Here is a 27213-nt window from a genome sequence, read left to right as displayed (position 1 = left end):
GGATTCGGCGAACTTCTCAGCGCCGTCGTGGCCGCCGATCTCTTCATCGGGGACGAAGGAGAGGTAGACGGATCGGAGTGGGTGGAAGCCAGAAGACTGGAGCTTGCGAATGGCCTCGAGGTACTGCATCCCGACGCACTTCATGTCCTGGGAACCCCTGGCGTAGATGTTGCCGGTGGTATGGTCGACGTGAGCTTGGAGAGGGTGGTGGGTCCACTTGGACTCCTCGAAGGGAACGACATCGGTGTGGGAGTTGAGGAGAAGGGCAGGGAGGGTCGGGTCGGAGCCAACCCATTTGAGGAGGAGAAGCGGCTTTCCCTTGACGAGTTCGATCGTCTGAGATTCGAGGGAGAGGGGTTTTGCCTGAGATATTATAAAGTCAACGGCTTTGTAGTAGTCCGGGTTGGGTTGAACCGTGTTGATTCGGAGATACTCCTGGAATCTGGAGACGATCGCATCGTCGCCGGCCACCGCAGAAAGGAGGCAAAGATGAAGAACAGCGAGAAGAAGAAGAAGAAGAAGAAGAAGAAGATTCATCATGGCCATGGGGGATGAGAAGGCGAAGAGGAACAACAATTACAACCACAACCACAACCACTACTTAGCAGCAGCAGCAGCAGCAGCAACAACCCTAATTAGAAATATTGAAATTGAGGGCTCACACGACACACTTTGTTTTGTTTAAAGATGATGATGAAGGCCACGTGGGACAAATGGCAGTTTTGTGAATAAAAAGAAAAACAAGGGCAAAAAAAAACGAAAGCAAGAATAACGAGATAATCCCCAAGAAGGAAGACTCAGTCTCGAGCAGAGAGGCAGAGGGGATCGATAGAGAGAGAGATGGAGGAGTGTATGAGGAAACTGGCCTTGTGGCACACGAGAACCTTCAAGCCGGTTATGACCCACGACGAGCTCGAACCGATCATGTCCACCATGGGCTTCATCCCCCAGGACCACCAGGAGGACTCTTTAGGTTTCAAAGAGTACGTTTTCCTCTCTTCTCCCACCACCAACCACCCCAGGCCCAGGCTCCCCTATCCCCACATCGACGGCCTTCATATCACCACCTACCAGGCCTTTATCGACGCATTGGCCTTCTTTCTTGATGTCTCCGATCTCTTCCATGTCAGGTTGGTTGGTGGGAGAATCATCATCTCATTTACCAAATCAATTCTTTTTTTAATTAAATAATATGTGCCTCCATCCCCAATTGCAGGGGAATGCCGCTCCAACGTGTCAAAGATAAAAACAGAAAATGGTGTCGCATGGAAGATGATGATACTGCTGTGTTTGTGTACAGAGATGGAACCTTGGACAAGTCGAGCCACAATTTGAGCAGACAAGAGTCGTCATCATACACACATGTTCTCATCCACCATAAACCCCTACCTCATTGCACTCTTCTTCCCCTTAAAGACATCACTGTTTGGGTTTGATTTTTGGGTAGCCTCTTCACAACAAAACCTCTTAGATATAATAATAAGAGTTTCCTACCTTTGTCTACTTCTTCTCTCCTTCATCGGATTCAAAGTGGCCGCCGGCCAAATGAGATGACGGTTGATGATCCATAACTTTCAAAAGCCCTTACTGGTTTTGTTTCCACCAAAACTAGACTAATACACTTGATTCTCTCTTTATATGTCTTTTCTCTTCAACTCAAAACTTGTATCCTATTGATGCTCTCTACCCTTTTTCTATTAACACGTACAAGTGTACGTAGATTCTTCTCTACTTCACAGGAGCACCAAAAGAAGGAAACAAATTTGTAAATCAAAATCAATATAATCAAGTTTTCACTTTCTCTTTGGCGGGTTCTCGACTTCCTAGCTACTACTATGTACAATAACAGAGCCAAAGCTGAAGAAGATTGAACAAGGCTGTTTTGTTTCAACTCTCTGTTTTAGTTTGGTGTTTGTCATGTCTGTGCCCGTGTGATTTTTTTTTTATGCGTTTTGGTAAATGGGCAAACAAAAACAAAACCTAAGCATAAAATAGAGTTTGAGGTTTAAAAGAGAAACAGAGTACTATTAGTCTTTTGTTGGTGGAGATTGATGTGGAAAGAAGTAAGGTACCGGGTGGGTTAAAGGACCATCTCCCTTGTGATGATCGCTGAGTCGGACGCTGCCAAAGTCGTGCTTCCCCAAGAAAAAAAACGCATTTTTCAGATACCCCGTACAAGCTAGCCTTGGAGAGGAAAATGCTGACATCTCCAGTGTCCTTAGCATTTCCTTCCTCGTCTAGCCTCAACACAAGGAAATGGTCCCATTCCCTAAAACTCTTCCTAGGGGTCCTGCTCTCTCTTGGAGTACATTACATGGGAGGAGAAGAAGCTGGGGTCTGTGATTCTGATGTTGGTCCACTTGCAGTTCCTTTGAGCAGGCCTGCTGCTGCACAAGCTGAGTTGAGGTCCCACTCCCATGAACTTGATTGCCACGATGCATTCTTCACCATCCTCTGGAGAAGAAGAGGACATTGGTTGGTTACAATTTTGGGTTTGGCAATGAAACAGAGTTACAAGACGAAGCAGGGAAATACGTTTTGGGTTTATATCCGACGATGCACTCATGGTTTAGATCATCTTGAAGATGCACTACGCCATTCTTCAATGTTGCTACCCAGCCATGCATGAATGGGTATGGTTCCCATTTCCTTGAGTAACTCCATAGGCACCTTCTTTTCTGTAACCCTGTCACCATAACCAAGAGCATGAATCTTGAGATTTCCGATATCCCCATCTTTCAAAGATGGTTCAGCACCCAAGATGTAATAGATGGAAGAAGACGAGAAGCACCGAGCGGTGAGGTGTTTCTGGGTTAATAGATGATAGTTAATAGATTAGACATGAAAACAGAGAAAAAACACTATCCCGAGACGATCGGAGGCAGCTTACCGGGAGCGAGAGCTGGCTGATCAGAAACAAAGACTTGGTTAGTGTTAGTTTCTGCTAAGAAACAAAGACTTGGTTAGTGTGGGATGTGTTGTGGCTGAGCAAGAGTTCACATTTGTATTAGAGGGGATACTCTGAGTAGGACTTTTATGAGTCAATGTTGTATCTTTAGTTTCAGATGTAGTAACTGTTTTTGTTGCACTTTCACAAAAATTATTGAAAACCAGATTGTTCCTAGTTTTCCAAATTTGCCATAAGACCCAAAATGTTAAAAACAATTATGAGTGAAAAAATACAATATAGATTTATAATAAGAAGATGAGAAAATCTAAATGACTTTATTAAAAATGAAAAACTTTATTTTTAAGAAAATCCCATAAACCTTTAGATAAAGATAAAGTGATAAACCAATAATCCTTTACAAAAAATCATTCTTATAATAATATATGTTAAGTAAATTTTTAAAAATATTTGCAAATTGTTGGTTATTAAAAATTTGGATCAATTGAAATATTAATATAAATAAATGAAAAATGTTTTCTAAGTAACTTCAACATAAGTAGGATTGCAATTTAATGAGTGGTAAATGAACGCAAAGTTTATCCAAATGATGTGATCTTAAATATTAAATATACGAAATATTGCAAACTTGAAATGGTTAAATTAAACGGTTAGGATAATTTCTTTTAATATATCTTAATAAAGAAAAATAATTTATGAAGAATTATACTTATAGACCGAATAATTAAATATTACAACGATTCATAAATTAAATCAAAATTTCAATAATTTTCATAGTGATCAGAAGTCATTCTAGCAATTTAGAGGAGAATGATGTTACAAATTATTTTGATTCAACATATTATAAAAAACAAAATATATGTGAAAAAACAAAATTTGGAAATTTTTCAAAAGAATAACATATATATATTTCTAAATACTTGTATATTTGAACTAAAACGAAAGTTTAAAAGAAAAACAAATATATAGATTTCTAAATATGTGAAAATTTAAATAGACACACTTGTTCGTAAAAATTACATAGATATATTAACGTCTGCTTTAAGAGATATTTCAACGTTCTTTGTTAATGTCTTATAGAAAGATTTTATGCTCCCATCTGGCACAACTCTTCCTTTTCACCCACTTTAACAGCATTTGTCGGTATAGTTTGTTTCAAATACTTGACCACGACTCATAGTCGAATAAGCATGTTTCTTTTAACGTCCTAGTAATACACATTTTCTATTTTAATAAGAAAATTTGTTAGAAATGTCTTTTTTGAGATATTATTTTTCAAAAATATTTTTTTAAAAAAAGTATTTTTCATTTTTATTTTTTTACACAATTATAATATATTAAATTAATTTTAAATTATATTTTTTATAAGTTTAAATTATTTTATTTTAATATAGGTTTGAGAGGATAAGATTTAATATTTGGAGTTTAAAGCTAGTCCTTTTATATGTATAAAATGGATGAACTTTGGAAAAACTTCACCATGCGCATTGAGATAACGGGTAGAAGTGGGCCGCCAAGTGAGTTGGGCCTGGAATACGTATTGTTGTTCCTTTCCTTTTTTTTTTTTGATAATAGGTCTGAAAAATGACCGTGGAAAAATTTCACAATGCGCATTGAGATAACGGGTAGAAAGTGGGCCGCCAAGTGAGTTGGGCCTGGAATACGCGTTGTTCCTTTCCTTTCGTTTCGTTTCGATAATTGGTCTGAAACGGGAACTGTCAAAGTCAAAACATGTCAGAGCAATCTTTTGTCGCATCCCCACCACACCCAGTCTTGAAAAGCGGAGCGGAGCCAGATGATGATCAAAAGGAACCCCTAAACCCTCTCAAACGCATCACTTTTGTCTGCCACCTGTGAGGATCCCAACAACACTGCTTGTTGTGTTCATGGATTCTGGGCTTCAGCAACTCGCATTGTGCATCTTTATTCTCTGCCGCCTCTTTCAAGCCACCGCCGAAGATGACTGGAAGATAGCCACAGCCACGCTCTCCAGAGACAGGGACGGCTCCTCCTCCGTCGCTACTGGTTCTCTTCTCTCTATCTCTACCCCTATTTTTCTTTTTTCTTTCCTCAGTCATGAGTCATGACTAACTAGACTAAATTGGTGTGGTGATAGGAGGCGCTTGTGGGTATGGAGATCTGAGGCAGAGCAGCTATGGCGGGTACAGCGCAGGCCTGAGCGGGAAGCTGTTCAACAGGGGAAGCAGCTGCGGAGCTTGTCTAGAAGTGCGGTGCGTGAACCATATCCGTTGGTGCCTCCAAGGCAGCCCCTCCGTGGTGGTCACCGCCACTGATTTCTGTCCTCCCAATTCGGGTCTGTCCTCCGATTACGGAGGTTGGTGCAACTTCCCAAAGGAACACTTGGAACTATCTCATGCCGCCTTCACAGGGATAGCAGAAACCAAAGCCGAGATGATACCTATACAATACAGGAGGGTCAAGTGTGGGCGGAGAGGCGGTTTAAGATTCAGCTTGAACGGGAGCTCCCACTTCTTCCAGGTGTTGATAAGCAATGTTGGCCTCGACGGGGAAGTTGTAGGAGTGAAAGTGAAGGGCCATACAACGGCTTGGATCCCAATGGCCAGAAACTGGGGACAGAACTGGCACTCCTCTCTTGATCTCATCGGACAGTCTCTCTCTTTCGAGGTTACTCTCAGAGGCGGCAAAACCATTGCCTCTTATGATGTGGCTCCTCCTTATTGGCGCTTTGGAATGACATACCAAGGAAAGCAGTTCCACTCCTGACTCCTCTTATCATCATCATCATCATCAAGCCATGAATGATTCACTTTCGGCGGTCAAAAACCAAGTTGTGGCTTTCTTATTGATTATCACTTTAGATATCATCACTTCATTTCAAGTCTAAATGACTTGCTACGAGTGGCCCATCTTTGTCTTCTCCTTTCTTTTTCTTTTAATATATATCTTCACAAATCCTTACTTCGACCTCATTGAGCTGTGTTTGTAATATTATATGCTCATGAGTAGCGTTAACAATAACAACTGGGAAGAAGAAAGTATGCAGTGCAGAAAATTTTCACCATCCTTTTCTTAGTTTCTATAACAGTAATTAATTACTCTATATCAGCACAAGCAATCAACCGCACAAAACCTGTTAATCTCACATTCTTTCGTCAATACTCATTAGACACGAGAAGAAAAAACGAAAGAAGAAAAGAGTGATTTGTGTCTGCTCGTAACCTATCCTTTAGGTGCTCGAATGTCAAACTTCAATGCACTTACAACAATCCTATTCTATTCACCCATCATTGGACCCATACATGTATGGAACACGGTGCTTAAGACTTGTGGGACTTGTGAAGAGCTGTGCTCACTCCGCACAAGCTCCACCAACAATGGGAAGAAAGTTGGTGCATACCTCTTGAATGAATCTCTTTTCAGTTCCCTCAGTGCCTTCAGCACTGCAACCACTAGTGGAGATCTTGCTGCTGCTTCTTCCTTCGATGTTGCTCCCATGGGTAGAATCCAGTTTTTAGGCTGCCTGGTTTCTTCTAACTCTGAACCCTGAAACAACGTGCACTTCAGGTACATCTTCAGTAATTGCACACACACTGTAATCAGTTGAGATTCTATGCTTAGCTCCAAGGACACTCCTGGGTTGTATGTCAGTAGGTCTTGAAGAATGTCCAGGTAGTTCTGGTGTGTGTCATTTTCGAAATGAAGCATGGGAGGTTCAGAGAGCTCCAAGATAGAGCATGCTCTCCTCATTTTCTTTTGCAGTATCAAATCAGAATTTAGCTGGTGGGCATGTGATGAGATTGTTGAAAGTATCTCCAGGATAACAGTGACGTGAGATGCCAACAATGACTGCTGATTATTTTGGTAGAGATCAGTCACTACCTGAGAACAGGAGAAAGACTAGTGAGAGAAGGTAAGAGAGATCATTATTCTTGAGCAAGGCAAAGGTAAAGCATACAACATTTCTAGATTCATTTTCGTATGGGATTTTTAAAGAACAAATTGTTGGTATTAGTCAAACCTTGGCATATCATTGCATAGTACAACATTATGTACATACCTGAACAACCTGCAACTGGACGGTGATGTGACTCTTTGTTCTTGCAACAACATAAGACATAGTTTGCAGGCTGTCTTCGTCCACGTCATCTTCATTACTAAAGTCCTGATCAGACAACGTTTCCTCATCTGGAACATCATCCATGGTTCTCAGTGTTTTCATGAAACTAGACAATGTCAATGAAGCAGCTTCTTTGACAGCCAAAAAAATCTCCTTCCACTCATCTTCCGAGAAACTGCCACCCAATTCGTCTGCCAACCGCAGCAACGCGCCAACTCCAGCTACTGTAGGACCCTGAGCTGGATTTCTTATAAGACTAGCAAGTAAGGACACTACACTTGATAGTTGAGACCTTATGACAGTAAAAAAGCTGACAAATAGGTCTACCAGAGACTGTGCCGCCATAGCTGAAGTCTCAGCATCCCAAGAAACTCCACTAGGATGTGGAGAAAATGTAGAGGGGAATGAACTGTGTTCATCTTTAGAAAGCAGATCATTCTCGCCCCACACGCTATTAAATATAGGATAAATAACAGAACTGAAAACACCAATCCAGAATGTTCGTGAGAAAATATGACCATGATCCTTTAAAATATTAAAGAGCACTTCCAGGGAGCTTTTACGGATTGCTGGTCTGGAATCAGCAGTTAGCTTAGACAATCCTGTAACAAAAATAAAATTTTGATTAGAATGCAGGGAACTGTTCTTTCCTAACCTCGCAGCAAAACAAATTCAATCACTTGGACGAATTAGCAATGGAATATGTGAATTCGAAAAATGTAAGATCCCCATAATATGTTTTTTTCTTTTTTTTTGAGACGAAAGCCCATAATATGTTTATGCATTAAAATCAAGGTATTATCTACAGATTAAAAATATGACAGATTACCTGTGAGTAAAGGAACCCAATATGATATGTTTTCATCTGCATCCATAAAATTTTGGGTATTTGGTGCATGGTCATCAGTTAATGGAGTACCGGGACTGCTGGACCTACCCTTCTCATTCCACACAAGGCCTCCTTCTGCAAGTTTTAGGGCACAAAATCGTAGAAATGCAATAGCATTCAGGCTAACATCGCTGGTGAATTTGCTGTTTGTGAAAGTTATGAGGCATCTAACACAATCAGTAAAGGTTGTTGCCTCCGTCTCTGTGATATATGAAAAATACTCTCGGACAATTTTTTCCATTGTCTCAAAGGCCAGCAACACAATGTTCTTCCTTTCATCAGCTGCTGCGGTTGTGAAAACCTGAAAGGAAATGAAAAAAAGAGCAGATGAACTACTCAGTATAGTATCTTCGGTTGAACGTTTTTCCTCCTAACCTGAAGCTTAATCATATATGTTCACATACAGGCGGATGCTAGGAAAACATTATGTACCTTGAAAACACTTTTCCACCCTGATTTTACATTACTGACACGGCTGAGTACCATTTGAGAAATGCACCGAACTATTAGTTCTCTTATTTCAGCAGAACTGCTTTTTTGCATAACAATGACAAATGGTCGAAGAAATTCATTCTGGAAGTTGTAGTTAGCCAGCTCCTCACGTTCCAAGAACTTCATAGAAAGTTGTCGTAGTGAATCCATAACGAATATTGCAACAGAAAGATTCTCCGACAAGCCAACAGATACAAAAAAATCTGACAGGATGCTCCATATGCGAGACCAGACTAGCCTGATGCGGTTCATGTTGTAGTGGCTGTACAACACAAAAAGAGATATGTAAATTTGTGAGTTGACATCTTATTAGACTCTCATGGTGCTACCTTGATGTCCAATTCAGTAAGGCAAGATGAGATGTATTCAGTATGTTCATTTCTCATTCTATGAGTTCTAAAGAGAGTATCAAAAGAAGAAACTCTTACGCGATCTCAACTAATTTTGTGAGGCTAAATACTCGAGGATCCGTAGGAGACTGTAGTTCTGACATAGAGACTTTGCATAGAGCTTTAACAAATGCTACTATGGCTTCAGTCTTCAACCGCTGGCTATGAGCATATACATTATTCAACTGAAAACTCCCGATCTGGTCAAGCAAATTCAAGTTTGCAATGAAGTTATTGATCTGGTCCTGCTTCACAAGCCCTGGAATATTTGGTCCAATTGCACTGCTATCATATGAGCCCCCTCGAACAACAGCCATCATCACCGGATTCTGGAGGGCTCCTTTTTTCTTCAAGTTAGGAAATCCCAAGGCTTTCTTCTCTTCCGTCTCGGATGAGGAAAAATAAGATGCATCACTTGGAGCACCCTCGCCCAATAATTGCAAGTGCTCTATTCTAGAAAGACAAGTCAAAATATGCTCCCAAGCATCTTGCAAGTGATTACCATCTTCAATGGCAATTGATATGATGGCCTGAACAACAAAATAAGCAATAATGAAGTTATGAAGAGGTCAATTCACGCATGCTTCTCTCCATAGAGGGAAGGAGAACTTTACAGCAGAGTAAAATACATTAAAAAGCCGTTGAAACAGAAAACTAAAACACATGATATTAAGGTTAGTATGCCTTAAAATGCTTCATCTCTCTGTTCTTATACTTTGAAAACCGGATGTGAGGAAAGAAACAACTGATTTTCACAAGAAGAAACTTACTTTAACAGCATCGACATTCTTTTGCTTCATATCTCCTGCGCAATGGAGATTTGTGAACTTGGCCATGGAAGTGACAAATGCATCTCTTTGCGTTTGCATACCCATAACTGCTGTAATATGAACGGCGTACCGAAAGCCTCGTAAGCATTCAACTGCAGCAAGCCTGTCATCACTCTGATCAAGTGTCACGCTGAATGCGGCAAGCATTGGTCCCCATGAAACTTCAACCATAAAACGCAATATTGCAACGTCTGTAACGACATGGTAAGCTGATCTACAAGACAGGAAAAAGAATCCAAATCATGAGATTCATGTTAGGACTTCAGATCCTAACATTCGTCCACGGTATTTGTCAACCCTAATCCTTTTAGAAAGATATTTTCTCAGGCAAAAACAATTTCAGAGACAAAAATGAACTAGGGAAACTAAAGGGTATTGTTTATCCACGTTAAAGGAAAACCTGGTTTCAGCTTAGTTCGCTAATTTTGCAGGTAGGTAGTTTCTCAGGTAAACACAATTTCAGAGACAAAAATGAACAAGGGAAAGTAAAGGGTAAGTATTTCATCAACGTGTTCATCAACGTTAAAGGAAAACCTGGTTTCAGCTTAGTTCGCTAATTGTGCAGGTAACCTGACTCGCTCAGCAGCATCATAGTAAGAACAATCACTCAATAAAAACCTTCATTTGAATACAATTTTCTAATCACTACTACGTAGTGCTATCGTCTCCTGCCACTCTCTCCAAAGAATAAGAGCCTAAGCACCTCATTTCACAGTAGACTCTAAATAAGATAAATGAGCTTACTCTGATTTTCCAGACTTCGACCTGAACTTTTCTTGAATATGCTTTATAAGAAGACCATTAGCCCCGACTGCCTTTTCTTCTGTCTGTGTCCAATAAACCAGATTGAGTATACCGTCCAGACCCAGTAGTTTATTCAAGCCATTGGACTGCCTGCTTTCTGGGGCAGAAGAATCAGAACTCATCTTTATTTCATTTATGACAACTTGGTCATAAAGCGCACCAAGATACTCCTCTGGTAGATCTTTGCCATCATCAATGCCTCGGTTATTTCTGATAAAATCAGCCTTGGTCATCTGATTGTCATAAACAAAAAAGGAGACGTAAAAACACACTGTAAATAATGTATACCAAACAAAGCAATCTCCAATACAGAATATTCCAATAACAATTTCTGAGCACGTAAGTAACCAGAAAAGTCAACTCATGCAGATGCAGTCCAAAAGCAAACCTATCATGGATTGAATAAATTGTGACAGCCAAGAAAACAAACCTTCTCTTTAACCATGATATTGTGGGCATCAGTATTAAGCATTATCACAGAGTATGCAAGAACATATGCTGTGTCAGCACTGCTGAATGAATTTGGATTGCATTTGCAAAAGCGTTCAGCAAACTTTTCCATTATGCGGTCAATTTTCTGCGCTTCCCCAGGAAGCCTGAACCCCCTTAAGAAAAACCTAATTGCTTCACCAAAATTCATTTCCTTGAAATCAAACGAGTCCACATAGGCATGCATAACTTTCATTGGAAACTCCTCTCTTTCACCCAAATAATCACCAATCATGGTAGCATTCAAGCCTGTGGTATTTCTCAGGAACGACACCACCTCATCTGGGGAGTTGCCAACCTTTTTACAGCTTATAAGAAACTCAATACCCTTTGACGGCTTTCTATTGAATAGAGTGATACCTTTCTGCACATAAACCAAGAAGGATGATGAAAAAAACTAACCTCACCGAAGAGAAGAATAATTATACTAATATCACTGTATGGGACGGACAATCTTTTAGTTCTTTTATGATGCAACATCAGACCTGGAGTTCAATTTTGTATGCCCTCCTTTGTTCAAGAGTTGCAGCGTCTGATGACTCTGAACTCAAATCTGGGTGAAAGTCATGATCTGTAGTTGTCCCGTCTTCTTCATTTGGGCTAGAATGATTGTCTACAGGTGCTTCATTTTCTAAGCTCTTAGGCAGAAGTGATTCGCTCATGCTCAATTGTTGGTCCATCCATGTTCCCATTGCCTTAATAATGCTAACCAAGCACTTCACTGATTCATGCCGAAAAGTAATATCCTGGACTGGGGACAAAGTTGTCGACGAACCAGGAGGAGGCCCTAAAGCAGTTTTTAGAAGACCGTTGACAATCCTGCAAACATCTGATAGAATTATAAGAGCTTAATACATTTTACTAAAGTACAAGACCACTAATGGAATACAGATATGAACCGTGTAGGCTACTTTGGTGCCCGATCTGATCTCTAAAACTTTTCAGCAAAGAATTGTAATCTGACAACATCTGGAACGCTATTCTGGAAACAGAATCCAAAAACTATCTTGGGGAGATACAAAATAAGAAATTGCAAATACCTTTCGAAGATGTTTGGTGACTCCACATCACAGTCAAAGTTGACAAATATGTCAACTATTAGGTTTGGCTCGTGGCAAATGTTCTCAAGTAAGCTGAGCACGGTCATTTTCTGCAGGAAACTTGGCTGAAGAACATTTTCAAGAACACGGAGGACAAGCATGGGGAAGAATATGCCTACTTCTGATTTCAAACCCGATCTATATTTCCGTAGCAAGGTGGTGAAGATAGCACATTGAAGTTGAAAAATAGACATAACCGAGAGTGCGCTATTCTTTAACAAAGACAAGCAAAGGAACTGCTTAATGGCATTGAGAAACCTGCATATTTTGGGGGAGGGAGAGTTAGGTCTTGGATTCCATGTAATACTACTGAGAGACGAATAGCAAATGCTGCATTAGATAGGGAATGTAACCTGCGAAATGAAAGATAAAACTTGCCTTTCGTCAGAACGCCAGATCGGGCCACCGTTATCAATGACGACTTTGAGCAACTCGAGAGACAAAGTCTTGCCTCTAACAAGAATCTGATCGTCGGTGTTCTCTTGTGACGAGAACTTCATAGACAGCTTACACAGATTTTTAAAGAGAAGGAATCCGTCTTCCCTGATCTTGCTAGTTGAAGCACCATCATCCTCCTCCTCCTCTGGGCCCTGCAAGACTAGCAGGAAATCCGGAGGAGGATCTGCTTCCCCGGCCGTAATAACGTCGTTGATGAAACCCTGACAAATATGAACAGAGTTGCCTTCGTTGACATTCTTATCCGTGATGGCAAGCAAGTCGTTGACATTAACTGTTTTGAGTGACGCATCCATAGAATTCGCCTCGGATCTGGTGAAGACGATGAGCATGATCTGAGCCAACACAGATTTAGCGCAGATCTGGTTGGTCCCGTTAAATCCGCCGAGATACACATTGTAGCAAGTCCTGACTAGATGGAGCAAACAATCGCCACGGATCAGGATGCGAGGAGATCTGACGGCGGCGAGGAGGACGCGAAGGACCGCCAGCTCAATTGACTCCTCGCCGATGCCGCAAACCTTGCAGATCGCGTGGATGAGCTTGTAGAGAAGGGAATCAGGAGAAGATGAGCAGACCTCGCCCCGGAGGAGGGAGAGGGAGAAGAGCTTGAAAGAGCAATCGAGAGCAGGTTCAATAACCTTGGCGTAGCCGGTATCAAGAGAGAGAAGGAGTGGCTGAAGGACGGCATCTGAATCGGAGGTGGAGAGACCGAAGAGAGGCGATGAAGGATCGGGAGAATCGGAGAGAGTCTCCAACTTGTCGAGGACAGACTTACAGGCGGAAACGAGGAAGGTGTGCTTGCGCCACGCGGCATTTTTTATGATCTTGTCCAAAGATGGCCCAATCACACGGCCGCATCTGGTGGCGCCACCAAGGTTCTGCGACGACGACATCACCGACGGATCTAACACACATTCGAATTCACGGCGGCGATTCAGAATGAAATAGGCAAACCCAGAAAGAACCGGGCCACTTGTACTGTATTTTTTTCTTTTCGCGGCGTTGGCACAACGAAACGCTGCGTTTCTTAACTTTTAACGTTTTTGTATATTGTTTAATACTATAATTTATAACCCTTATATTTATATAATTATAATTTATATTATCTCTTCTTCAATAAAAATCATACAAATTTTCCGTTTATCTAAATAATTTGAAAATCAGTATCCATCATTCATCGTTATACAATAATCTAACTAATTTTTTTAAAAATGATTATAATAAAACTTTAATCAACTTTAAATAAATAATTTTATTAACTTTTTTTTTTCATTTTTAGATAAATTTTATATTTGTAGCATATACTTTCAAACTATTATATTATTTTAAAATAATTTTGTAATAATAATAGATTTCAAAGAAAAAAACTGACGCTCTCACAGGGCGATACTAACGCCGATTCATAGATCTCTCCTTCACCCCATTCTTTTGATTTTCTGGCCGGTGTCCGGCATCTCTGGCGGCTCTGTGCCTCTTTAGTTTGTTTTATTTTTCGTTTCTTTGCATAGTTTTCTATTTTTCTACAAAACCAAATCCTGAACCGCTTCATCTTCAACCGATCATCTTTGGTGGTGGTTTCCGTTGATCTCTGGTGGTGATCTGAAGATTGATTTGGTAATGAATTTGGATAATCTTGTGTTTCATACGGTGGATTGGCCTTTGTCAGTCTCCGGTGGTGTCGTTCTTTTCCTCTTACTCGTGATGATGATTGGGCTTAAGTTTGACCTAAAGATGATGGTTCATCAAGGTTTGGAACCATCAAATCTTATTTTGATCCAATCAGTTAGGATGAATCAAACACACTCACATTCACATTCGGTAAGAGTTGAGTTCTTTTGTGGTTGGAAACAATTTTGGTTCAGCCAACACTCTCCCATAGTGGGAACGGTTTATTTATGGTTCGTTAGAGTGGATAGATCTTACAATTTCTTCCAAATTGAGTATGTTATCTCCGTGAAGGGTTTTTTTGACTCTCCATGATGTCCGACATTCCCAAAACCATTTTGGTAAAGGGATTCAACATAAACTTCAGACAACATGTTGGTGTATTGGTCGGCGAATATGGGATCCCGGGAAATCAAGTCTACAGAGAACCAACATATCAAAGGAAGAGAAGATACCATCATGTATTACTAAGCGGCAACGATATGTAGGATGCTACAATAAACATGATCATGATCATATTCAAGCAACATATCAATATGTTCTTTTAATCAGAGTGATGCGAAAAACATTTTGGAGTTTCATCTATAAGATGTTAGCCTTTTATGAGTATATGAAGAGGGGACTTAACAGATTTTTTCTGTTGTCCATAAGGCTTCCGTTTGGACAGCAGGGTTACTTCCACTTCTTTATCGAAATTGTGTTCAATTTCCTTTATTTGTTTCAATGGTTGTACTTGAATGGTTTTTTATGTATCATGTAAAACTTTGGTTATATAATATTATTTGCCGTGTTAAAAAAAAAAAAAATTGTAATATACAATTTAAAATATTAAATAGAATTTAACTTAAAAAACATATTTCCTCTGCAACATCAAAAAGATATCGAAAAAATTATAAGTTTATACTTTAGTTGCATGAAAAAATATTTCAAATGATTATATAAAATAAGAATCATTTCTATAGTTAACTAAAATACTAATATATTTGACTATGCTTTAATAAAAAAAAAAAAAAAAAACTAGCTAGGGAATTTTCCACTGTCTTTTTATATATAAGTTGAGAATTGGTTTCCGAAATCAAATGAATTAAAAGAAAGAGAAAAACGTCTATAATCCCAAAATAGCATAAACAACTAAACCCTTGAGCTTCCAAAAATAGGTTGGTTGGTGCATACTGCATAATACAGAGAAGCCCAAAAATAGAGATCCATAGCATAAACAGTTTTATGTCCTGATAATCCTCTCCTCCTTGTCTTTTCTTCTTTGTTTCCCCCAAACCATCAGGAACGTAAAAACTCACGTTTCATTTNCTTCACCTCTCTGTTTCTCATCCTCTACTGCTTTCTTCCGGCCTTCTCTCTTTTCTCTGGACAGTTCATCGTGCGGACGCTTAGTATCTCCTTCTTAGTATACCTCCTTATAATCACCATATGCTTGATTGGCTTGGCGGTCTTGGAGGTGAAGTGGTCTGGCATTGGGCTCGAAGAATGGTGGAGAAATGAACAGTGGTGGCTTATATCTGGAACAAGCTCTCACCTCTACGCTGTTGTGCAAGGAATCCTAAAAGTGTTAGCAGGGATCGAGATCTCCTTTACCTTGACGACCAAGTCAGGGGGAGATGACAACGATGACATATACGCAGATTTGTACATAGTGAAATGGTCGTCGCTGATGATACCCCCAATAGTGATAGCGATGGTGAACATAATAGCGATTGTGGTGGCGTTCGTCAGGACAATATACCAAGCGGTGCCACAGTGGAGCAAGCTAATAGGAGGAGCATTTTTCAGCTTCTGGGTGTTGGCTCATTTGTATCCATTCGCAAAAGGATTGATGGGACGGAGAGGCAAAACTCCAACGATAGTGTTTGTGTGGGCAGGTCTAATTGCGATCACCATCTCTCTACTGTGGACGGCCATTAACCCGAACACCGGACCTGCTGCTGCTGCTGAGGGTGTTGGAGGCGGTGGTTTTCAATTCCCGTAAAAATCCATTTAGGCAAGAGTTGAGTTTTTGTAGACTAAATCAAAAGAAATATGCACTTTCAATCACTATTTTGTTTTTGTTTGTGTGTGTGTGTGTTTTGTTTTGTTTCTGGTAGTAAAATTTCACACAACAATATATATCTGGATTAAGATTTCATGACTGTAAAATGCGAGTAATCCAATTAGCAGCTTGTAGTAATTGTATGTATCATCGTTTCGTTTCTAACTTTTTCTTCTTTCACAACTGGATATAAATAAAACAACATTACGGAAAGGCCCTGAGAACGGGCCGCGCAAAAGAAGGTGGGCCTCATAAAGTGAATGACTAAATGGGCCTTGCTTAGTAGAAAAAAAGAAAAGGGGGCAAAATTGTAGGAAGCACCAGCGTCTCTCCCGACGACGATTCTCGGTGTCTTCTTCCTCCTCCCTCACTGTTCGACCTTCTTCGTCTCTCATCGTCTTCTTCATCGTTTCTTATCACTCCCGCCTCAAAAAAATCAGCTTCCCCCTTTCTCTTGTTTTCTGCTTTCTCCCCTGTAAAAGCGACGCACGCGTTCGCTTCCAATCTCTTCTTCTCTGCTTGAAATCAAATCACGACACCGTTTAAGGGACTGTAAGTGTGTTTATGCGTTTTCCATATCCGCCCGCCTGCCTGTGGACATTAATAGATAAATAAAAAAAACCTTGTTCTTCCATTCCATTCCTGATGATGGATAATGAAGTGCTCGACTTCGATATCGGTGTAGGAGTTAGTAGTGGGGGAGATGTTGATGACGACGCTATTGATATTGAGCACCATGGTCTCGACGACGATGATATGCTCGACAGCCCAATTATGCCTTGTGGTATCTCTCTTGGCAATTCCGAAAATTACTTTCCCAATCAGGAGGAGGAGGAGGAGCAGCAGGATCTCCTGGATCTCGAGCCTTACGATGGTCTTGAATTCGAGTCCGAAGAAGCTGCCAAGGCTTTCTACAACTCATATGCCCGTCGCATCGGCTTTAGTACCCGTGTCAGTTCCTCCCGCCGCTCCCGCCGAGATGGAGCCATCATCCAGAGGCAATTTGTTTGTGCTAAAGAAGGTTTCAGGAATATGAACGAGAAGCGCACCAAGGACAGGGAGATCAAGCGCCCCAGGACCATCACTAGAGTCGGTTGCAAAGCCTCCCTCTCTGTCAAGATGCACGACTCTGGTAAATGGCTTGTCTCTGGCTTTGTCAGAGAGCACAACCATGACCTCGTTCCTCCCGACCAAGTCCACTGTCTCCGCTCTCACAGGCAAATCTCTGGCCCAGCCAAGACCTTGATTGACACGCTTCAAGCTGCAGGTATGGGCCCCCGCAGGATTATGTCCGCCCTCATCAAAGAGTACGGTGGCATCAGCAAGGTTGGCTTCACCGAAGTCGACTGTAGGAATTATATGAGGAACAATCGGCAGAAGAGCATAGAAGGAGAGATTCAGCTTCTTCTTGACTACTTGCGGCAGATGAATGCCGACAACCCTAACTTCTTCTACGCTGTTCAGGGAGGAACCACCGAAGAAGACCAGTCTGTGGGTAATGTCTTCTGGGCTGATCCTAAAGCTAGAACGGATTTTGCTTTCTTTGGGGATACTGTCACTTTTGATACCACCTACAGGTCCAACAGGTACCGTTTGCCTTTCGCACCCTTCACTGGTGTTAACCACCATGGCCAACCCATTCTTTTCGGCTGTGCCTTTATCATCAATGAAACCGAGGCTTCCTTTGTTTGGCTTTTCAATACATGGCTTGCGGCAATGTCCGCCCACCCTCCTGTCTCAATCACCACCGATCATGATGCTGTTATACGTGCAGCCATCATGCAGGTTTTCCCTGCCGCCCGTCATCGCTTTTGCAAATGGCATATTTTCAAGAAATGTCAAGAGAAGTTGTCCCATGTCTTCCTCACGCATCCTTCCTTTGAGTCTGATTTCCACAAATGTGTCAATCTGACAGAGTCCCTTGAGGATTTTGAGTCATGTTGGTTTTCACTTCTTGACAAGTATGAGCTACGCGATCATGACTGGCTACAGGCATTGTACTCCGATCGCCGGCAGTGGGTCCCAGTTTATCTCCGTGATTCCTTTTTTGCCGAAATGTCCTTAGCGCACCGTAGTGACAGTATAAATTCGTATTTTGATGGTTACATCAACGCTTCAACCAATCTAAGCCAGTTCTTTAAGCTGTACGAAAAAGCCTTGGAGAGTCGTCTCGAGAAAGAAGTTAAAGCAGACTATGATACTATGAACTCACCTCCTCTTCTCAAGACTCCATCTCCAATGGAGAAGCAGGCGTCTGACCTTTATACAAGGAAATTGTTTATCAGATTNTACGCTGTTGTGCAAGGAATCCTAAAAGTGTTAGCAGGGATCGAGATCTCCTTTACCTTGACGACCAAGTCAGGGGGAGATGACAACGATGACATATACGCAGATTTGTACATAGTGAAATGGTCGTCGCTGATGATACCCCCAATAGTGATAGCGATGGTGAACATAATAGCGATTGTGGTGGCGTTCGTCAGGACAATATACCAAGCGGTGCCACAGTGGAGCAAGCTAATAGGAGGAGCATTTTTCAGCTTCTGGGTGTTGGCTCATTTGTACCCATTCGCAAAAGGATTGATGGGACGGAGAGGCAAAACTCCAACGATAGTGTTTGTGTGGGCAGGTCTAATTGCGATCACCATATCTCTACTGTGGACGGCCATTAACCCGAACACCGGACCTGCTGCTGCTGCTGAGGGTGTTGGAGGCGGTGGTTTTCAATTCCCGTAAATCCATTTAGGCAAGAGTTGAGTTTTTGTAGACTAAATCAAAAGTACTTTCAATCACTATGTATTTTTGTTTTTGTGTGTGTGTGCTTTTGTTTTGTTTTGTTTCTGGTAGTAAAATTTCACACAACAATATATATCTGGATTAAGATTTCATGACTGTATAATGTGAGTAATCCAATTAGNGTTGCAAAGCCTCCCTCTCTGTCAAGATGCACGACTCTGGTAAATGGCTTGTCTCTGGCTTTGTCAGAGAGCACAACCATGACCTCGTTCCTCCCGACCAAGTCCACTGTCTCCGCTCTNAGTAATTGTATCATCGTTTCGTTTCTAACTTTTTCTTCTTTCACAACTGGATATAATAAATAAAACAACATTAATACGTAGTAAAACGGAAAGGCCCTGAGAACGGGCCGCACAAAAGAAGGTGGGCCTCATAAAGTGAATGACGAAATGGGCCTTGCTTAATAGAAAAAAGAAAAGGGGGCAAAATTTTAGGAAGCACCAGCGTCTCTCCCGACGACGATTCTCGGTGTCTTCTTCCTCCTCCTCCTTCACTGTTCGACCTTCTTCGTCTCTCTTCATCTTCATCATCGTTTCTTATCACTCCCGCCTCAAAAAATCTGTTATAATCAGCTTCCCCCTTTCTCTTGTTTTCTGCTTTCTCCCCTGTAAAAGCGACGCACGCGTTCGCTTCCAATCCCATCTCTGCTTGAAATCAAACCACGACACCGTTTAAGGGACTGTAAGTGGGTTTATGCGTTTTCCATATCCGCCTGCCTGCCTGTGGACATTAATAGATAGATAAAAACCCTTGTTCTTCCATTCCATTCCATTCCTGATGATGGATAATGAAGTGCTCGACTTCGATATTGGTGTCGGAGTTAGTAGTGGGGGAGATGTTGATGACGACGCTATTGATATTGAGCACCATGGTCTCGACGAGGATGATATGCTCGACAGCCCAATTATGCCTTGTGGTATCTCTCTTGGCAATTCCGAAAATTACTTTCCCAATCAGGAGGAGGAGCAGCAGGATCTCCTGGATCTCGAGCCTTACGATGGTCTTGAATTCGAGTCCGAAGAAGCTGCCAAGGCTTTCTACAACTCATATGCCCGTCGCATCGGCTTTAGTACCCGTGTCAGTTCCTCCCGCCGCTCCCGCCGAGATGGAGCCATCATCCAGAGGCAATTTGTTTGTGCCAAGGAAGGTTTCAGGAATATGAACGAGAAGCGCACCAAGGACAGGGAGATCAAGCGCCCCAGGACCATCACTAGAGTCGGTTGCAAAGCCTCCCTCTCTGTTAAGATGCACGACTCTGGTAAATGGCTCGTCTCTGGCTTTGTCAAAGAGCACAACCATGACCTCGTTCCTCCCGACCAAGTCCACTGTCTCCGCTCCCACAGGCAAATCTCTGGCCCAGCCAAGACCTTGATTGACACGCTTCAAGCTGCAGGTATGGGCCCCCGCAGGATTATGTCCGCCCTCATCAAAGAGTACGGTGGCATCAGCAAGGTTGGCTTCACCGAAGTCGACTGTAGGAATTATATGAGGAACAATCGGCAGAAGAGCATAGAAGGAGATATTCAGCTTCTTCTTGACTACTTGCGGCAGATGAATGCCGACAACCCTAACTTCTTTTACGCTCTTCAGGGAGGAACCACCGAAGATGATCACTCTGTGGGTAATGTCTTCTGGGCTGATCCTAAAGCTAGAACGGATTTTGCTTACTTTGGGGATACTGTCACTTTTGATACCACCTACAGGTCCAACAGGTACCGTTTGCCTTTCGCACCCTTCACTGGTGTTAACCACCATGGCCAACCCATTCTTTTCGGCTGTGCCTTTATCATTAACGAAACCGAGGCTTCCTTTGTATGGCTTTTCAATACATGGCTTGCGGCAATGTCCGCCCACCCTCCTGTCTCAATCACCACCGATCATGATGCTGTTATACGTGCAGCCATCATGCAGGTTTTCCCTGCCGCCCGCCATCGCTTTTGCAAATGGCATATTTTCAAGAAGTGTCAAGAGAAGTTGTCGCATGTCTTCCTCACGCATCCTTTTTTTGAGTCTGATTTCGACAAATGTGTCAATCTGACAGATACCCTTGAGGATTTTGAATCATGTTGGTTTTCACTTCTTGACAAGTATGAGCTACGCGATCATGACTGGCTACAAGCATTGTACTCCGATCGCCGGCAGTGGGTCCCAGTTTATCTCCGTGATACCTTTTTTGCCGAAATGTCCTTAGCGCAGCGTAGTGACAGTATCAATTCGTATTTTGATGGTTACATCAACGCTTCAACCAATCTAAGCCAGTTCTTTAAGCTGTACGAAAAAGCCTTGGAGAGTCGTCTCGAGAAAGAAGTTAAAGCAGACTATGATACTATGAACTCACCTCCTGTTCTCAAGACTCCATCTCCAATGGAGAAGCAGGCGTCTGACCTTTATACAAGGAAATTGTTTATCAGATTTCAGGAAGAACTAGTTGGAACCCTGACTTTTATGGCATCCAAAGCTCACGATGATGGGGATCTTGTTACCTATACGGTTGCGAAATATGGAGAGGCTCACAAGGCTCATTTCATCAAGTTCAACGTTTTGGAGATGAGAGCAAATTGCAGTTGCCAGATGTTTGAGTTCTCTGGCATCATTTGTAGACATATATTGGCAGTCTTCCGGGTCACCAATCTCCTTACGCTTCCCCCTTACTACATCCTAAAACGATGGACCAGAAATGCCAAAAGCAGCGTCATATTTGATGATTATAATTTGCATGCGTATGCTAATTACCTGGAGTCTCATACCGTCCGATACAACACCTTACGCCACAAAGCTTCTAATTTTCTGCAAGAAGCAGGCAAATCTCTTTATACTTGTGATGTTGCAGTAGTTGCTCTGCAAGAAGCTGCCAAGACTGTGTCCCTAGCGATGAATAAGGAAGTTAGAAGAACTATGGCGAACGGGCACTTTAAAGAGAGTTCTTCTGTAACTGATGGAAAACGGATGTGTTGCAATGAGGACTGTCAGCAAGATGTGCCGGCTCAGCCCGAGGTGAGGTTCATTTTATTTTCGATACTTGCATTCTTTGGATAAAAATTAAATGTTAATCAAGTTTGTTGCTCTATAAACGTTGCACATCTAAAGTATCGTTTCTTCTGCTTTTGCCACATTGTGAACATGTACCGTGCAATCTCCCATAAATCTGCAAGGTCTTCAGTTTTTGCTATGTGCTTCTACTGCTGACCAATTGCANGAGTCATGTTGGTTTTCACTTCTTGACAAGTATGAGCTACGCGATCATGACTGGCTACAAGCATTGTACTCCGATCGCCGCCAGTGGGTCCCAGTTTATCTCCGTGATACCTTTTTTGCCGAAATGTCCTTAGCGCACCGTAGTGACAGTATAAATTCGTATTTTGATGGTTACATCAACGCTTCAACCAATCTAAGCCAGTTCTTTAAGCTGTACGAAAAAGCCTTGGAGAGTCGTCTCGAGAAAGAAGTTAAAGCAGACTATGATACTATGAACTCACCTCCTGTTCTCAAGACTCCATCTCCAATGGAGAAGCAGGCGTCTGACCTTTATACAAGGAAATTGTTTATCAGATTTCAGGAAGAACTAGTTGGAACCCTGACTTTTATGGCATCCAAAGCTCACGATGATGGGGATCTTGTTACCTATACGGTTGCGAAATATGGAGAGGCTCACAAGGCTCATTTCATCAAGTTCAACGTTTTGGAGATGAGAGCAAATTGCAGTTGCCAGATGTTTGAGTTCTCTGGCATCATTTGCAGACATATATTGGCAGTCTTCCGGGTCACCAATCTCCTTACGCTTCCACCTTACTACATCCTAAAACGATGGACCAGAAATGCCAAAAGCAGCGTCATATTTGATGATTATAATTTGCATGCGTATGCTAATTACCTGGAGTCTCATACCGTCCGATACAACACCTTACGCCACAAAGCTTCTAATTTTCTGCAAGAAGCAGGCAAATCTCTTTATACTTGTGATGTTGCAGTAGTTGCTCTGCAAGAAGCTGCCAAGACTGTGTCCCTAGCGATGAATAAGGAAGTTAGAAGAACTATGGCGAACGGGCACTTTAAAGAGACTTCTTCTGTAACTGATGGAAAACGGATGTGTTGCAATGAGGACTGTCAGCAAGATGTGCCGGCTCAGCCCGAGGTGAGGTTCATTTTATTTTCGATACTTGCATTCTTTGGATAAAAATTAAATGNTGTCCGCCCACCCTCCTGTCTCAATCACCACCGATCATGATGCTGTTATCCGTGCAGCCATCATGCAGGTTTTCCCTGCCGCCCGCCATCGCTTTTGCAAATGGCATATTTTCAAGAAATGTCAAGACAAGTTGTCGNGCAGAACATTAAAATTAGCTTGAAGGATAATCTGTGAAATAAGTGACATGTTCCAACTGCTATTCTATTAATTAAATTATTTGGCTTTTCATCTGATTGCTCATTACATTGTACAATATCTTAGCGTTTTTGAAAAAGGGACCCAATTTTCAGGATTTCCCTATTACACAGTAGGCAGCCTTTGCAATAAGTACTCCCAATCATTTCATAATGAGTAAGAGACGAAGTTGATTCCCATAAATGTTTGCAATACCAAACAGCATAAGCTTGTGATGTTATGTATCCAGCAGGTAGCACTCACTCTTTCAAGCTTAGTCTCGCAGTTTGTACCTTGAGGGAAAGCTGAAACTTCTGTTCTTCCATATCTCTCAAAATAGACAGCAGGTTTGCTCGATAAACTTCGCATCGCTGGCCTGTCCTCTCCAATTCAGTTGTCAGTTCAAGTATTGTCCTCTCCTTTTCACCCTACATTGGATAAGTACTTATTCCCAAGGAACAGAGGATATAAATGTCATAAAACTATCGAGTACCACCAATAGATTCGCTTACCCCTGGAAGATTCATTGCACTTGTAGTTTCTCGAGCTTCCTCAGACGGGTATGGATCGCCGTTGGGAAGTGTAGTTCCAGGTGTTGCTCCTCTAAATTTGTTACTTGCAGCAACAACCTTCTTGGCAGCTTCATCCAAGGCATCCATCGCAACTTTATAAATCTGAATAGATTTGGCGCCCTCCTCCACATACTTGGTTGCTTCTTGGCGTAGATTGTTGAAGCAGACGGTTAAAGATTCTTGACAACTGTTTGAAAACTCGGGTTGTTCCTCAATGCCTCTAGTCTTTGCTGATTTGGTCCATCGCCTCAGCAGATACCGAGATGGAAGAGTAGAAACGTTATTGGCCCTGAACACCGCCAATATGTGTCTACAAATAATCCCTGAATACTCAAACATTTGACAGCTGCAAATAGCTTTCACCTCAAGAGCGTCAAAATTGACCGTATGACCTTTGTGAACTTCTCCGAACTTAGCCACACGGTAAGTGGTGTGAGTTCCTGAATCACTAATCCTACTTGCAGGATTTGCAAGGGTCTCAACAAACTCGTCCTGGAACTTGTTGAACGCTGCCCTTGTATACAGGCTAGCAGCTTGCTTTTCCATGGGAGAGGGAGTTTTCATAACTGGAGTAGAGTGAATTGCTTCATAATCTGCTTTCAGTTCTTTCTCACGCCAGCTATCAATTGCTTTATCATGCTGTTGTATGAGCGTTTGCATCGTAGTTGATGCATCTACAAACCCTTGGAAGAATGAGTTCAAACTGCTGCTCTCTTCATTTGTAGACAGCTCCCCATAAAAGGCGTCTCGGATGAAGACACGGACCCATTGTTGCCTAGCATTATAAATGGACTGAAGCCAGTCGTTATCCTGTAGATAATATCTTCTGACGAGAATGTCCCAAGATGCCTCAAACTCGGCAGCCGTTTCTGTCTCAGTAACGCAGTTTATAAATTCGGATTCAAAGCTAGGATGCGACTGATAGAGGTGAGCGAGTTTCTCCTCAGTTTCCTTGAAGATGAGGGGCTGGCTGAAACGAAGGCGGGTCTGACAGAAAACTTGAGAAACAGCAACCTGTATCAGCCGATCTGGTTCAACTGTAATAGAAGGAGGAGGGGGAGCAGACATTGCTTGAAGCCAAGTATGGAAAAGCCAAGCAAAGGAGGACTCAGACTCGTTGAGAATGAGAGCACAACCAAAAAGAAGAGGCTGCCCATGATGGTTAAACCCGGTGAAGGCAGCAAATGGCACTTGGTACCTCTTACCCCTCCTGTACATGGTGTCAAAAACTACGGTATCACCAAAGTAGGTGTAATTCAACCTGCAAGTTGGATCCGCCCAAAATACATTCCCACAGTCGTCCTCCATTGCGTACAAGAAACCAGGATTCTCGAGCTGCCTACGTTTCAGATAGTTCAATACATGCTCGACCCCGCTTCCCAGGGTCCTCTCGCTCATCCTTACTTGCTCCTTATCCCTGCCACTATCAACCACAACTTTTAATCCTAAATTGGTAAGTCATGGGTGGTTATCACAAGGAACAACGTTTGAAACTTGCAGAAGCGAATGAAAAATCAATACTGGAAAGAGAAAGAGAGAGTTTGAGAGTTGATACCTGCGATTATAAACAAGATATCTTCAATCCCTCTTCCGGTTTTGGCAAGGTCACAACCCACCCACTTTAAAAGTTCAAACCCTAAGCTTGTACTGTTGTAGTAACTGGTAACTGAATCAATGGCTTCCGCGACCCGACGGAGTTTAGTACTCGTGTTCTCTTGCTGTGTTGGATCCAAACTCGGTGATGGACGGTTTTGTCTAAAAATCTAAAACGGCAAGCAGTTTATAGGAAACCAAAGTAGCGACTTTGTAGGCAGGCCTGGTCCTTTAACTTTGGGCCCTTTGGTAAAATTGATATTTGGGCTCTCAGACTTAAAAAAGTTTTTTTTTTTTTTTTTTGAGTCGGCCGATCCAAAGGGGGAACCAAAATACGATTATTACAACCGTGAAAAGGAGCATTCGAAGCAACCAGAATTTCAAGTTTGACCGTCACAAAATCTGGTTGTCAGAATGAAATGTTCGTGACATCCAAAAGAGAGCATAGTGGATTTCGCTTGACGGCCCTCTCCAATACTATATGACAGGGTCCACCACCAGCATAGTGCAATTGTTCACAACATTATTTTGATACTCTGTAATACTCGGAGTAGTGAAGATCAAGAAACAGCTGTCTATGCTTTTCACCTTCCCATACTTTCAGCTATCTGGTCGACTGCATTGAGCTGCGTGCAGCATATTCTGTTCTGCAGTTAAGCTACGCAGATTCCTATTTTGTTTGTCAGGTGCTGCAAGAATCACAAGCCAAGAATGACTTATCCAACAACATTATATATCAAACTTTAATCCTGGCTAGACCAATCATCATCATATTAATATCACACTACACGCTTTTTTTGCTTAAAGGATATCATGAAAGGTCACGGAGTGTGGTTTTGATTGCAGTTGGATACCTGAAAACAAGGGGACATCACTCTATGCATTTATAAGAAAAGTGTTGGAATCGATGATATCTGGAAAACACTCTATTGATATCACAATCAGTGAAGTGAAATTCTAACACAAGCTGAAAATAGGTTGCAGAGAGAGAGAGAGAGAGAGAGAGAGAGCCTGATGAAGGGGAAAACTAGAGAGATATAAAGCTAAAGGCTTGCATAGGATGCAGTTACCTCTGAAAAGCCAAACTTGACATGAAATTTCTTTGAGCTACAGTCGAGCATTTCTCTAAGGCTGCAGTCAATGTTGTTCCTTTTGACAAGTTTAAACCGTGATTCTACCTTCTTCTTTAATCCATGGTGAAAGAATTCAGGATAAGAAGCCACTTCATCAATGCCTCTTCCCATCACCTGGACTAGGAATCTGATCCTAGGTTGTAGTGAATTCTTAATACTCTTAATCAAAATTGGGGGACAACCAGACACCATGGTTGCTATCTGGGCATCTCTAAACCCACACTCCTTGAGATAATCATAATTTGGTTTGAGAACCTTGGTAACGTCTCTGCACACAAGTTGCGGAAAATTCATGACCAACGACTGGATGCCATCCTCAGTGAGACCAACGGAAGATTTCAAGAAATCAGTGGTAGGCCGCAACCTCTTATCAACACTATACCCCATAAGAAATGGGTGCTTGACAAGGACTTTGCCGATCATCCCATCTTGGTCAAGGCCAAGACTAGCAAGAAAGCTGACCATCACTGTGAGCTTGGTGTCGATGCTGTAGCTGATAAGCCTCGGGTTGAAAAGTATCATTTTGCCAAGTTGAGTCTCAGGCACACCCAAGGCTTGAAAAAAAGCAAGAAGGGGACAGAGTTTCTCTTC

The 27213-nt window shown here is 42.0% G+C and overlaps 7 protein-coding genes across 11 annotated transcripts in view; 4 read left to right on the top strand and 3 right to left on the bottom strand.

Moving 5' to 3' along the window:
- LOC104720737 overlaps positions 1-1802 on the top strand; it is a 7339-nt gene extending 5537 nt beyond the window's left edge. Inside the window, exons 2-3 of the mRNA XM_010438615.1 lie at positions 841-1130; positions 1217-1802. Coding sequence (XP_010436917.1) covers positions 841-1130; positions 1217-1436 — 510 coding nt within the window. The 3' untranslated portion in view covers positions 1437-1802. The remainder of the gene's footprint in view (positions 1-840; positions 1131-1216) is intronic.
- Positions 4631-5859, top strand: LOC104720732 (expansin-A20). Its single transcript, XM_010438610.2, has 2 exons — positions 4631-4933; positions 5025-5859. Exons 1-2 carry the CDS (start codon positions 4795-4797, stop codon positions 5651-5653), a joined length of 768 nt encoding a protein of 255 aa, XP_010436912.1. The 5' UTR covers positions 4631-4794; the 3' UTR covers positions 5654-5859.
- On the bottom strand, positions 5983-13352 carry LOC109124768 (brefeldin A-inhibited guanine nucleotide-exchange protein 1). 3 transcript variants are annotated; one of them, XM_010438609.2, is made up of 11 exons: positions 12379-13352; positions 11941-12258; positions 11386-11719; positions 10842-11264; positions 10352-10644; positions 9548-9821; positions 8817-9307; positions 8329-8650; positions 7837-8197; positions 6948-7609; positions 5983-6769 (listed from the first exon to the last, which is right to left on the bottom strand). In XM_010438609.2, the coding sequence occupies exons 1-11, from the start codon at positions 13350-13352 to the stop codon at positions 6164-6166; spliced, it is 5058 nt and encodes a 1685-aa protein (XP_010436911.1). In that variant the 3' UTR covers positions 5983-6163. The 3 variants fall into 3 exon arrangements, with proteins under 3 accessions (XP_010436911.1, XP_019088269.1, XP_019088268.1); XM_019232724.1 differs by having other exon boundaries at positions 11386-11729; positions 12379-12814; XM_019232723.1 differs by having other exon boundaries at positions 12354-12625.
- On the top strand, positions 16488-23138 carry LOC104720730 (protein FAR1-RELATED SEQUENCE 5-like). Its single transcript, XM_019231712.1, has 2 exons — positions 16488-18401; positions 22462-23138. Exons 1-2 carry the CDS (start codon positions 16814-16816, stop codon positions 23136-23138), a joined length of 2265 nt encoding a protein of 754 aa, XP_019087257.1. The 5' UTR covers positions 16488-16813.
- LOC109127591 (protein FAR1-RELATED SEQUENCE 5-like) lies at positions 19444-22151 on the top strand. Its single transcript, XM_019232544.1, has one exon. It carries the CDS (start codon positions 19742-19744, stop codon positions 21998-22000), a length of 2259 nt encoding a protein of 752 aa, XP_019088089.1. The 5' UTR covers positions 19444-19741; the 3' UTR covers positions 22001-22151.
- LOC104720726 (protein FAR1-RELATED SEQUENCE 9) lies at positions 23322-26998 on the bottom strand. 3 transcript variants are annotated; one of them, XM_010438603.2, is made up of 4 exons: positions 26560-26998; positions 25452-26178; positions 23837-25319; positions 23322-23743 (listed from the first exon to the last, which is right to left on the bottom strand). In XM_010438603.2, the coding sequence occupies exons 3-4, from the start codon at positions 25292-25294 to the stop codon at positions 23585-23587; spliced, it is 1617 nt and encodes a 538-aa protein (XP_010436905.1). In that variant the 5' UTR covers positions 25295-25319; positions 25452-26178; positions 26560-26998; the 3' UTR covers positions 23322-23584. The 3 variants fall into 3 exon arrangements, with proteins under 3 accessions (XP_010436905.1, XP_019088087.1, XP_019088086.1); XM_019232542.1 differs by lacking the exon at positions 26560-26998 and having other exon boundaries at positions 23322-23752; positions 23837-25313; positions 25452-25756; XM_019232541.1 differs by lacking the exon at positions 26560-26998 and having other exon boundaries at positions 23322-23752; positions 25452-25755.
- Positions 26419-27213, bottom strand: part of LOC104720727 (transcription termination factor MTERF6, chloroplastic/mitochondrial-like) — a 2168-nt gene continuing 1373 nt past the window's right edge. The window contains exon 3 of the mRNA XM_010438604.2: positions 26419-27176. Within this exon, the coding sequence (XP_010436906.1) occupies positions 26533-27176 (644 nt within the window). The 3' untranslated portion in view covers positions 26419-26532. The remainder of the gene's footprint in view (positions 27177-27213) is intronic.

This window comes from Camelina sativa, chromosome 11 (assembly GCF_000633955.1).
Source record: "Camelina sativa cultivar DH55 chromosome 11, Cs, whole genome shotgun sequence".
NCBI lineage: Eukaryota > Viridiplantae > Streptophyta > Magnoliopsida > Brassicales > Brassicaceae > Camelina > Camelina sativa.
This window is presented reverse-complemented; position numbering and strand designations above follow the sequence as displayed.